The 11,046-nt window shown below is 34.9% G+C and overlaps 1 protein-coding gene and 1 long non-coding RNA gene across 2 annotated transcripts; one reads left to right on the top strand and one right to left on the bottom strand.

Annotated features, from left to right (window-relative positions):
• Positions 1 to 3,666: 3,666 nt before the first annotated feature.
• Positions 3,667 to 8,458, top strand: LOC142613724 (boron transporter 1-like). The gene is made up of 12 exons (XM_075786195.1): positions 3,667 to 4,326; positions 4,446 to 4,528; positions 4,777 to 4,969; positions 5,113 to 5,251; positions 5,460 to 5,625; positions 5,765 to 5,931; positions 6,024 to 6,197; positions 6,299 to 6,394; positions 6,516 to 6,653; positions 7,035 to 7,354; positions 7,441 to 7,708; positions 7,845 to 8,458. Exons 1-12 carry the CDS (start codon positions 4,223 to 4,225, stop codon positions 8,166 to 8,168), a joined length of 2,172 nt encoding a protein of 723 aa, XP_075642310.1. The 5' UTR covers positions 3,667 to 4,222; the 3' UTR covers positions 8,169 to 8,458.
• Positions 8,459 to 9,833: 1,375 nt separating this feature from the next.
• On the bottom strand, positions 9,834 to 10,587 carry LOC142611635 (uncharacterized). The gene is made up of 2 exons (XR_012840080.1): positions 10,071 to 10,587; positions 9,834 to 9,962 (listed from the first exon to the last, which is right to left on the bottom strand). It is a non-coding gene; the product is annotated as an uncharacterized LOC142611635 (long non-coding RNA).
• Between the last annotated feature and the right edge of the window lie 459 nt (positions 10,588 to 11,046).

Below are 11,046 nucleotides of genomic sequence, written 5' to 3' on the forward strand. Positions count from 1 at the left end.
AGATCTGCCGCAAAGATCAAGCCTCACTGTGCTTACCGTGCTCATGGAAGCCCTAGCAACATCTACCTCATCCTCTAAACTCTCTCTATTTTTTTTTTCCCTTTTGTAATTAAAATTTATGGGTCTAGACGAGGATTTTTACTCTTTTTTTAGTTTTTAGGTATATACTTTATTTTGTTTTATTTTTTAAAAATTTTATTTATGCTTCTCCAAAAAAAAAAATCACTAACATATTCTAAGATTTGTACTAATGATAATCAAATTCAAGACTTTACAAAACTAATAAATTAATCATAAACCAATGTTACAAGTTTATCTTCAAATAGGGGTAAATTTGTCTATTTAAATCATTTCTTTTCCTCTCCATCCTAATTTTTAAAACATCCAAGCAATAGAAAGGGTTAATTACTCTCTTCTCTCTTACTAATTTTAAAAATATCCAAACAAGGTAAAGATGAATCATTCTCCTCTACTCTTCTCCCCACTACTCTCCTCCTCTCTACTCTCTTTCTTTTCTAAACTTCTAAACAGGCCATAAGTTTCCAATCACTTTTAACTTTTATTTTCTTTGGGAGGATTATTAATTTGATTGAAAATTAACAACTTGTATGAAATTTGAAACTAGAGTGCAAGAGAGAAACATAGTAACAAGAAGGGATCGGCAATTGGTAATCTCTAATTGACCCCATAGTTTATTCATGGTCTTTTCCTTTATAATTTTGTAAACTCTTACGTTCCCAATGTTCTTTAGACTGTTTATCTCTAAACTTTTGGGAATCAAAATATAGGATCTATTTTTTCAAAATTAGGGTTCTCTTAAGAGAGGTTATTCTTTGTAAATGAGGCAACAAATACATTACTACCTTTTCAGATATATTCTCTAGAGGGGGGGGGGGGTGCACATGGGTTTATTGGAGTTCAATTTTGTACCAAAAAAAAAAACTGGAACATTCTAAGATGAATAAAGCCATAAACTATCAGAAACAAAAACTTAATAAAGGACGCCCTAATTAGCTTTTTCCTATGCCAATGGGTGCAGAATCTAAATATTATGCGAACCAACTCATAGTGTTTAATTTTGGGAGAAGTAAACCAAGTCATAGTTGTGGGAAAAAAAAAATGAATATCACATCTAACCAAGTATAGGCTTTTAATTAATATGTATGGGCAACATTATAATATAATTGTTGGTAGTTGGTAGATCCCTTTGAATCAACAAGTGACGCCTTTGCTAAAGACTTTCTTTTCAAGTTGAAAGATACAAAATGTTAATGGGGTTCTCTTTTGTTTGTTGTTTTCTGCAAATAAATCATCGTTTTTGTCGACTCTGATATTCTTAATCGTATTGGTTGTAGGAATGATAGTGTGAAACGAATAAAGAGAGCACATGGCCTAATTAAGTAAGAACATAATTATTTATATTATTTATGTAAAAAGTTTTCTTTTCCCTAGGGTGAATAAGATTACGGCTTGTATAGAATATATCAAGAATGGCGGGCAATCCCTTCATGGCCAGTACATTACTCCAAATGTTTAATATTAAGGGCTGGCTAGCTACAACTATAATCCAATTGTCAATGTGTATGCGTTTGACTCAAACTCAAAGTGATATTCTCAAAATTAGGCAAATGATTTTGGATTCTCATTTGATTTCAAAAAAAAAAGAAGAAGAGAAAGATGGAAAGATATATAGAATGCTTGATGGGAAATATTTGAGAAATATGTGGCCTTAAAAATATCCTGTTTATATATTATTATGTACGTACTACATATGACTAAATGGTTATTATATACAATTATTTGTCCTCATCAGCAATATTATTATTATTTCCTCTGAAGTTGCTTCTCTTAATAGTAAAATGAAAAATTATGGAATAATAAATGCATTAAGGCATTATGTGACATCCTCACTATTTTCTCCCGATGAATAATATCTTCAATTCCTCGTTCCTTCATATTATATTCCCTTTTCTTTCTTTTTTTTTGAGGTTCATATTATATTCCATTAGTAAATCAAAAAGATAAGGTTTTTTACTTTAAGTTACAGCTAGGAAATTTATATAATATAGAGATTATATTCAAGAACCGTACACGGTACACTATAATAAAAATTTCACCACGCTACGTATTTTTCACACTTTTACTTCCACATCACATAAAGTTGAATACAAGTTATCCTCCACCGTTAAAACATTTAACTAATTGAAGGTTATTGCCGGTGAATTCATTTCATCCATTCATTTATCATAATTATAATCTCTCGATGATAGAAAAATACTATAATAAAATATATCTATATATATATATATATATATATATATATAATGTTACAAAACAAATTACATGATCATAACTTATACGGCCATGATGTATCTGCTTGGCCCCACATAAAGCATGCAAAGTAATGTCATATATGTATAATTTCGACGTGACTAGGGTTGTGATATAGTTTTAAAAAAAAAAAAAAAAAAATTGGCTTATCAAGAATGTGACATATATATATATATATATATATATATATATATGCCACCATAAAAATAAAACTTTGGCTAGGGTAGTAGCTAAGCTACTATTCTATGTAAATGTTAATTAGGGGCCCTCAAATCAAACTGAAAAAAATAAAAATTTAGAAGGAATATTGCATCGTTGTTCATACTTCATAGAAGGAAACCTATTTGTTGGCTTTGTGAATGAATGGTTCTGTAAGGTAGCTAATAAAATGATGAGTTGTTCAAAGCACATGGTGTACAATTCAATATCACTAAAATTCACATCACTCCTTAGCCTCTACCTTCATTTCGGTCAACTAATTAAGTTAAAGGAAAATGCTAAAGATATAGTATTATTTGATGCAACTTAAAATCAATTGAAAAGTGAATAATTGAGTGGAACAATTAGGTCAACTTGTTTTGTTGTAATTTACGCAAGCTGAGACTGCCTGCTCCCGAGGCCACCTTTTCATATTTCACCTCTTTTAAGCCTTTTTTTTAGGTTCAATAATTCAAGGTATCAGCATCCACTCTCAATGGTATGCCGCAAGGAGAGGAAGACACCCCCATTTGAGAGCAGGGGAGGCTGAAGATCTAATAGGTAAACACCCCCATTCAATATATTGGACTATTTACATTATTTTATCATCTATTATTAATATCTTGTCATATAACTTATTGCAGAAAAAAATGGTGTATCGAGATTTATTGAACAATTAGGGGTCGTTTGGTAATATTGTTCTAATCATGTTATTTGTATTTCTTGAAAATACATGTGGGTAGAAATACGTGTAATGTTGTTTAAACACTAAAAACTGTTACTCAAAACACTTTAATGTATAATACCCATCTCGATTTTTGCCCGCAACCTTGCAGACGTGGCAAGATCAGAGGTGGGTATTGGTCCTACAGTGTTATTATCGAAGTACAAAGTACAAATTCAAGGAACCTGTTAGCTTCAAAACTTGTTTTAACTGGTTTAATTTGGACATTGCAATTAACAGTGCCATTATTGATAATTTCCTAAGGGAGGTTACATTCTGACAGGAAGAGACAGTCTCTACTTTCTAGTGGGTCCAGCTAATAATGTGAACGCTGAGTTGCTGACGTGGCCCAATCAAAAGGATAGGTGAATGAGGTGTTAAGGATTTGGAAGACAAATGATCTGTATTCCTAGCAAAGGCAGTGAGATTCACTAAAAATTCCTTTATGGCTCGCTTTGCTGTCTAACCAAAAAATTTACCTCCCCTTTTGTACAACACCTTTTTTTAAGCTAATATATTTGGACCTTCCCTCTCTTCTCAATGCCCACACGTTGATACCATGAAGCACTTCTGAATGTTGGGGTGCTCTAGTTGGTGATCAACCTGCCTAAACTACTCTTGCTCTCTGCACTTTAGAAGCTTCATAACAAGTGACACTGCTTATCACTTTTTTGGTCTTTGAAAGGCAGTGAATCATGCACTTTGCCATGTTTGTTAAACCATGAACACATTTTCTTCTTGAATCAAGCCCACTTGTTTTGAGTCTTTCACACCTTTACTAGAAGTCTAGAACTTGAGGAAATCCCACATCATGTAATTGATTCGTACACCTTGACTTGATTCTCACAAATGAAACTGCCTCTATACTTGACCCTCTTGAGTGTTTTTAGTCCTTGAGGCTATTCTTTCTCTTGGAAGCCATTAGATAAGGAAGATCACGCATTGACTGAATTCTACAAAGAAAGGACCATGGAAGAGACATTTGTACCATTTGAAGGAATCAGGAATGACCTTAGAGGAAGATTAAGGTGTTACAAGCAAGATTGGACTGGTGGCATAAGAGCAGGCTATAGGTAAAACTCACATGCTATCTTAATTGATCGTTTCCAATCATAAACTTCCTTGTGTATGTTGTTGACTATTTATGATTTAGTCTAATACAGTCTTGATGACACAATTTTATTGCTTTCAGGATTCTGGCTCCCACCACATATATATTCTTCGCCTCAGCAATACCAGTCATTTCATTTGGTGAACAACTGGAGAGTAACACTGGTACACCTAAACTTCAAAACTAGTCTCTTTAATTAGATCTGCAGTAGAATATTCTTTATGTTAAAAAGATACAGTATAATTCCCCAAAGTTACACCACTGAAGCTTAAAGCTTTCATCTTGATTAGACAGAAGCATTGGAAAAAGAAAGAATCCCAGAGAGAATAAGGGAACGTGATAAATTATTAAGGCCAAAATGAAAATTATGTTGAAAACTTTATGCATGATATTTTCCACCTGGTACTTGCAGAGGGAGTTCTGACAGCCGTGCAAACCTTAGCATCCACTGCACTTTGTGGGATTATACACTCAATCATTGGAGGTCAACCTTTGTTGATATTAGGTGTTGCAGAACCAACTGTGATTATGTATACATTCATGTTTAATTTTGCTAAAGAGAGATCAGACTTGGGTCGGAATTTGTTTCTGGCATGGAGTGGATGGTAAGCAATGTGTTCAAGATCTTGTAAAAGGAAAGATACTATATATGTTGAAGTCTTTGACACGGATTTCCACGATACTTCTTTGAATTCTCTGGTTTAATTCTACAATTCACAGAACTTATCTCATCATTTGATGTTTACAGGGTATGTGTCTGGACATCATTCCTGCTAATATTACTGGCTATCTTAGGAGCATGCTCTATTATCAATAGGTTTACTCGTGTGGCGGGAGAATTGTTTGGTCTACTAATAGCAATGCTCTTTATGCAACAAGCTATAAAAGTAAGAATTCTGTAACTTGATTCTTGTTTTTCTACTCCTTTGTTCTGTTGTTCCGGGAATTCACAAAATGTTAATATTATTAAAACCTTTCACAGCAGTGTCATATACTATTTCAACTTTCTTTTATCTAGATGTAAGCAGTAGCGTGACTTCTCACTATTTTTAGAATCCAATTTTTTTTTTTTTTTTTTGTTGTTTGATTTCTCAGGGGCTAGTATATGAGTTTCGCATCCCAGGGGGAGAAAATACAAGTTTAACTGAGTTCATACCTTCATGGAGATTTGCAAATGGCATGTTTGCTTTGGTTCTGTCATTTGGCCTTCTGCTAACAGCATTAAAAAGTCGGAAGGCAAGGTCATGGCGGTATGGGTCTGGTAAGTCGGAAAGCTTCATTCTGCATGTTGCTGGTGCTGTATCAGAAAATTCTGCAGAGAAATTTGCTTCAATACTCTCAAAACGTTGTGGTAAATGTATTGCCTTCTATCAATTAAAGATTTCCAACTTGTTTGACAGGTGGGCTTCGAAGCCTAATAGCAGATTATGGTGTACCACTTATGGTTGTAGTCTGGACAGCTGTTTCTTACATACCATCTGGCAGTGTTCCAAAAGGGATCCCACGGCGCCTCTTCAGCCCAAATCCATGGTCACCTGGTGCGTATCAGAATTGGACTGTCGTTAAGGTATGTTTCACAAGTTTTGTAATTACAAGAAGATTTGTTGTATTCTGTCTGGATAGAAGATTGATTGGATGATTTACAATTGAACCTAACAGGATATGCTAGATGTTCCTGTTCTCTACATAATTGGAGCTTTCATTCCTGCAACAATGATTGCAGTGCTTTACTATTTTGACCACAGTGTAGCATCTCAACTAGCTCAACAGAAGGAATTTAATTTGAGAAAACCATCTTCTTACCATTATGACTTACTTCTGTTGGGGTTTCTGGTATGTAACTTCGTCCTGCTACTCACTTTCCATTGAGAATACACTTAATTTTTAATTTCTACTTCATCCTCCTGTGATATATTGAATACTCTTGATGGCAGACCTTATTGTGTGGTCTTCTTGGTATCCCTCCATCAAATGGAGTTATCCCACAATCTCCAATGCATACAAAGAGTTTGGCTACCCTTAAACATCAGGTAATCTATCCATAAAGTCCCTTTTCAGAACATGCTATTTTGTATATATGGCAGTAGATATTGCTCTTTTTCTGGTTATTTATGTTTTTTCATGGTAAATGTTAATTTGGTTATTATGCAGTTGCTTCGCAATAGACTTGTTCAAGCAGCACGCGGAAGTATCAGAAAAAATGCTAGCTTGGGACAGCTGTATGGGAATATGCAAGAAGCCTATCATCAGATGCAGACCCCTTTGGTCTACCAGGAGGCCTCAATTCAGGTAAGGTATTTACGCACATGGGTTTTAGGTTTCATGTTATAAGATTGCTATGCTGTTTTCTTGCAAAGGCCACGAAATCATAATCATGATATCCTCAAGGATATAATCCAGGGGACAAAGGACTATTAGGCTCATATGGCACAACATGTGCATATCTTTATGACTAATCATTCTCATTTAATGAGTAATGACTTCAAAGGGGCTCATAGGCTTGAAAATTTTTAGTTGCATGATTTAATTAATCTTCTAACTGAGCATGCACCGATAATTAGTGAATGGCTTCACTTAAATCGTTGATTTTATTATTTAAGTCATCAAAGTCAAGATAAGACAGTATTAAGGTCCTGCTTAAACTAATAATGTGAATTATTTTTTTATCAGGGACTAAAGGAATTAAAAGAATCAACCATTCAAGCAGCTACTAGTACGGGGCAAATGGATGCCCCAGTTGATGAGACATTATTTGATGTTGAGAAGGAAATAGATGATCTATTGCCTGTTGAGGTGAAGGAACAGCGTGTTAGCAACTTACTTCAAGCTACAATGGTGGGAGGATGTGTTGCAGCCATGCCCTTACTCAAAAAGATCCCCACCTCAGTTCTTTGGGGCTACTTTGCATTCATGGCCATTGAAAATTTACCCGGCAACCAATTCTGGGAAAGAATCTTATTGCTCTTCACAGCACCTAGCAGAAGATACAAGTAACAACTTTAAATCCTTTCCCTTAGCTTATTTATATTTATCTTTCTTCAATATCTCTAAGATAAAATGAATTTCTTTCCTGCAGAGTCCTTGAGGAGTACCATGCTACTTTTGTGGAAACAGTGCCTTTCAAGTCAATTGCAACATTCACCATTTTCCAAACAATTTATTTGCTTATGTGTTTTGGACTTACGTGGATTCCAATTGCCGGGGTTATGTTTCCTTTGCTGATCATGCTTTTGGTTCCAGTTAGGCAGTACTTTCTGCCCAAGTTTTTCAAAGGTGCTCATCTTCAGGACTTGGATGCAGCAGAGTATGAAGAGGCACCAGCTTTACCATTTAACCTTGCAACGGTAAATTTTTCTTCTCAAAAATTTGGAAGTTAAATCTTTACTTTAGTCTCTCATATAATGAGTCCTTACTAATCCTACTAGTACTGCTTAAATTTTTTTACACATTTTCATTGCATATTTGATGTCCACCAAACAGGAGGCAGAGCTGGGTGCTGGAGCTTCCCTTGCAGGTGAAGGAGAGATTTTTGATGAAGTTATCACAAGAAGCCGTGGTGAGTTTAAGCATGTAAGTAGTCCTAAGATCACAAGCTCCACAGCAACACCATCAAATGACCGCAAAAGCTTTCAGAGCCCACGTGCCTCATATAGTCCTCGTGTTGGTGAACTAAAAGGGGAGCTAAGTCCTCGGTCTGGTGGAAGAGGACCACATAGTCCAAGGACACCACAATCACATACTCCAAAGAGTGAAGGGAAATCATCTAATTTAGGGAAGAGTCCTCTTAACACAGAAACAAAATAGGAGGAAGAATAGACCTGTCTAATATCTATGCCTTTGTAAGAAGTTTTCAATTGTTTGTTCAATTCTCTTTCTCCATTCTACTGTTCTGTTTTGGTTAGCATTGTAAAGTATTCCTTCTTTCTGTTTTCCTACTTCAAGAGTAGATATATAACCATAGCCTTGTGCCACTTTCTTGTAACAGATATAATAGTGAACGTGTATTTTTTTTTTCTATAGGAATGTTGGTTGTATTTGAGTGTATTGAATGTGCTGTTTTGGTTGGGATTATAAAGTTCTCCCTTTTCTGCTCCCTACTTCAAGACTCGATATATATCCCTAGAATTGTGCCAATTTGTAAAACATATATCAGTGAATGTTCTGTGAGATTTTTTTTTTCTATTGCTTCTTACCAAAAAAATTAGCTGTCGCTCATATAATGGATTGGCATAACCTCTCTCTCTCTCTCTCACAAACACACACACACATACACACGCACACATAGAGACACCAAACTGGCACATGCCTTTCATGGTGCAAGGAAAACCTACCTGAGTTATGCCTTCCATTCACAATGATGTATGTACTTTCTGTTAGTAGCCAGCCAAAAGCTTAAGCAATTAAGTAAAGAGACCTACTTATATAGTACAGAAGCCCATATAAAGTCCCAAACACAACTGGCATTTCCTTAATACATTTCACAATATAAAAAAATTGGCACTTAAATTGCAAATGCAATGTTGATCCGGCTATGCAATTATTTAAGACGTTTTTATTTTGGCTGAGACTCATCCCAACATCAGAGCCATCAGAATCCAACAGAAGGTCAACTTTCACTTTCCAATAATTTTCGAACATACAAAAGAAAAACTGTTGGTAGTGAATACAAATAGAAAAAAAAAAGGCTCTTTTGAACAGTTTTTGAAGAGGTAAAGCAATGGACAGAATTTTGCCCAGCAAGCGTTCAAGTGAAGTGAACTAGAGACAGGGTCCTACATTCTCAATTGGAGTGTCGTTTTCTTAAAGTTGACTAGTTGCGCAAATGGGGCTTCATTCTTCAAGGGCTCTCCATTAAATAGGTTCATTTGTCCCTTTCTAATGATTTCAAGATCTTTGTCTTTGTTTATGATTCAGTGGAGAATTCCAAAATAAGAGTGCAACAATCATGTTTCGGTCATGCCCAAAAAGAAAAGTAGTTTGACATCATCAATGGGAAGAAACCAGAATTTGATGATTTGATTGAAGATGGGATATACTAGTTGACCATTATCAGATGAGGTGTGCCTGCGAGACCAGTAATTTTGCAAGAAAAAGGAATTTGATATAATATCAAAGAAGGTACCAAGAGTTGCCTCAACCGCTATTAGTGCATTACAGATAAAGTGTTGATGTGGATATAAAGAGGAGCAATAATAACACCAATGTGCATGGACGATATGGACACATGCATACTCGATTTTTGCCTATGAGAAGTTTTTCTTGAAAGTTGAAGAACACTCTAGTATGTCAGATACACCTTTGTATATTACTAATCCAAATAGTAGAAGCAATATATACATGTTCTGTAGTTTACTAAGAATCAAATGGGCATTGTTTATCTATAGTAGTACTGTGTTACTATTAGTTTATTGCAATATATACAGAATTTTCAGTCCGTGAACTACATCTTTGCCAGTCAAATCTGCATAGTTTAGCAACAAAATTATGTAAATGGGTCTTTATTTATTGATTATGTGTGATAAAACCAAATACAAGGTGAAAAAATCTCACGGGACAGCTGCGCAAACTTAATTGACCAAAGAACTCTGTTTTTATTATCTGCAATAAAAGGTTAAAGACAGAGAACACGTGAACATATTAAGGAAGAATGTAATGAAAACATCAAAATGCAGAAAGACCATTTTCTTCTTTTGAATCTCTTCGTACCTTGTTTATTAAGAATAGTATAACTCCGCATCAAAGTGAAAGGTTGAGATCCAATTCTTCTTGTTCTTCAGTCTTGCAATGTTCTTCCTTCTTGGAAGAACTAGGAGGCATTACAGAATTGTTTCTCAATTGCACATCCTCCTCAAAATCTTCCCATTTGAATGATGGGATCCAAGCTGATTTCATTTCTCTTTCTTTTTCTTTTTCTTTTCCTTTTCCTTTTCCTTTCTCCTCTGATTCACGCATTAACAATTGATTATGCGTGTCCCGGATGTTTCTAACCAAAGTGAAGAAGGTATTGATCTTCTCCTCTTCTTCATCAATGGCTGCACTCTCTTCTCTTCCTCCTTCCACATACTTTCTCTTCATGATAGCGTCTTCTTGATCTATGTCTATGTCAATATTGCATATATACTATAAGTCTATTACAATTAAACAATAAGCTATATACTAAGACTCCTTTTATTTTTGAGAAGATATACTAAGACTCCTTGAGTTGCCAAGAAATAACCAAAGTAGTACGAAGCACTAAGATTACAACATATAATAAGAAAGATTTGAATCTTTGAAGTGACCAAAACAACCTTAGAATAACAACCTTGCTATTGGACTCAAGTAGATAATTTGGAAATTCTATGTATCAACTATCAATGAGAGAATCAGATGCTTTGGAGTCTGAGTTTTGTGTGACAGAATTATTTGTCACATACAATACCTGGTACACTATCGGAGGCTCCTCTGCAAATAAAATATATTCCGAAGTGCTCCAAAGTGCCCAATTTTTGGCATAATGATGCCCGCACAATTTATCATAAATTAACAAGGAAGAAAGTCTAATGACAATTTTTTTTTGTCACAATTTTTACCACAACTCTAACGTGGTTGATTTGATTAGTGAAAAGTATTAGGTTAATGTGAAAGCGATTATCTATTACTCATATTTGACCACTTCAACAAGTTGTGGCAAGGATTGTGA

Source organism: Castanea sativa, chromosome 10, assembly GCF_040712315.1.
Source record: "Castanea sativa cultivar Marrone di Chiusa Pesio chromosome 10, ASM4071231v1".
Classification (NCBI taxonomy): domain Eukaryota; kingdom Viridiplantae; phylum Streptophyta; class Magnoliopsida; order Fagales; family Fagaceae; genus Castanea; species Castanea sativa.

What these genes read in the sequence shown, in the direction of transcription:
- LOC142613724 (XM_075786195.1), top strand. Translation starts at nt 4,223, where the DNA reads ATGGAAGAGACATTTGTACCATTTGAAGGAATCAGGAATGACCTTAGA. An exon ending in ACAACTGGAGAGTAACACTG is followed by an intron (nt 4,529 to 4,776) that starts GTACACCTAAAC and finishes TGGTACTTGCAG; the next exon opens with AGGGAGTTCTGACAGCCGTG. An exon ending in TGGCTACCCTTAAACATCAG is followed by an intron (nt 6,395 to 6,515) that starts GTAATCTATCCA and finishes GTTATTATGCAG; the next exon opens with TTGCTTCGCAATAGACTTGT.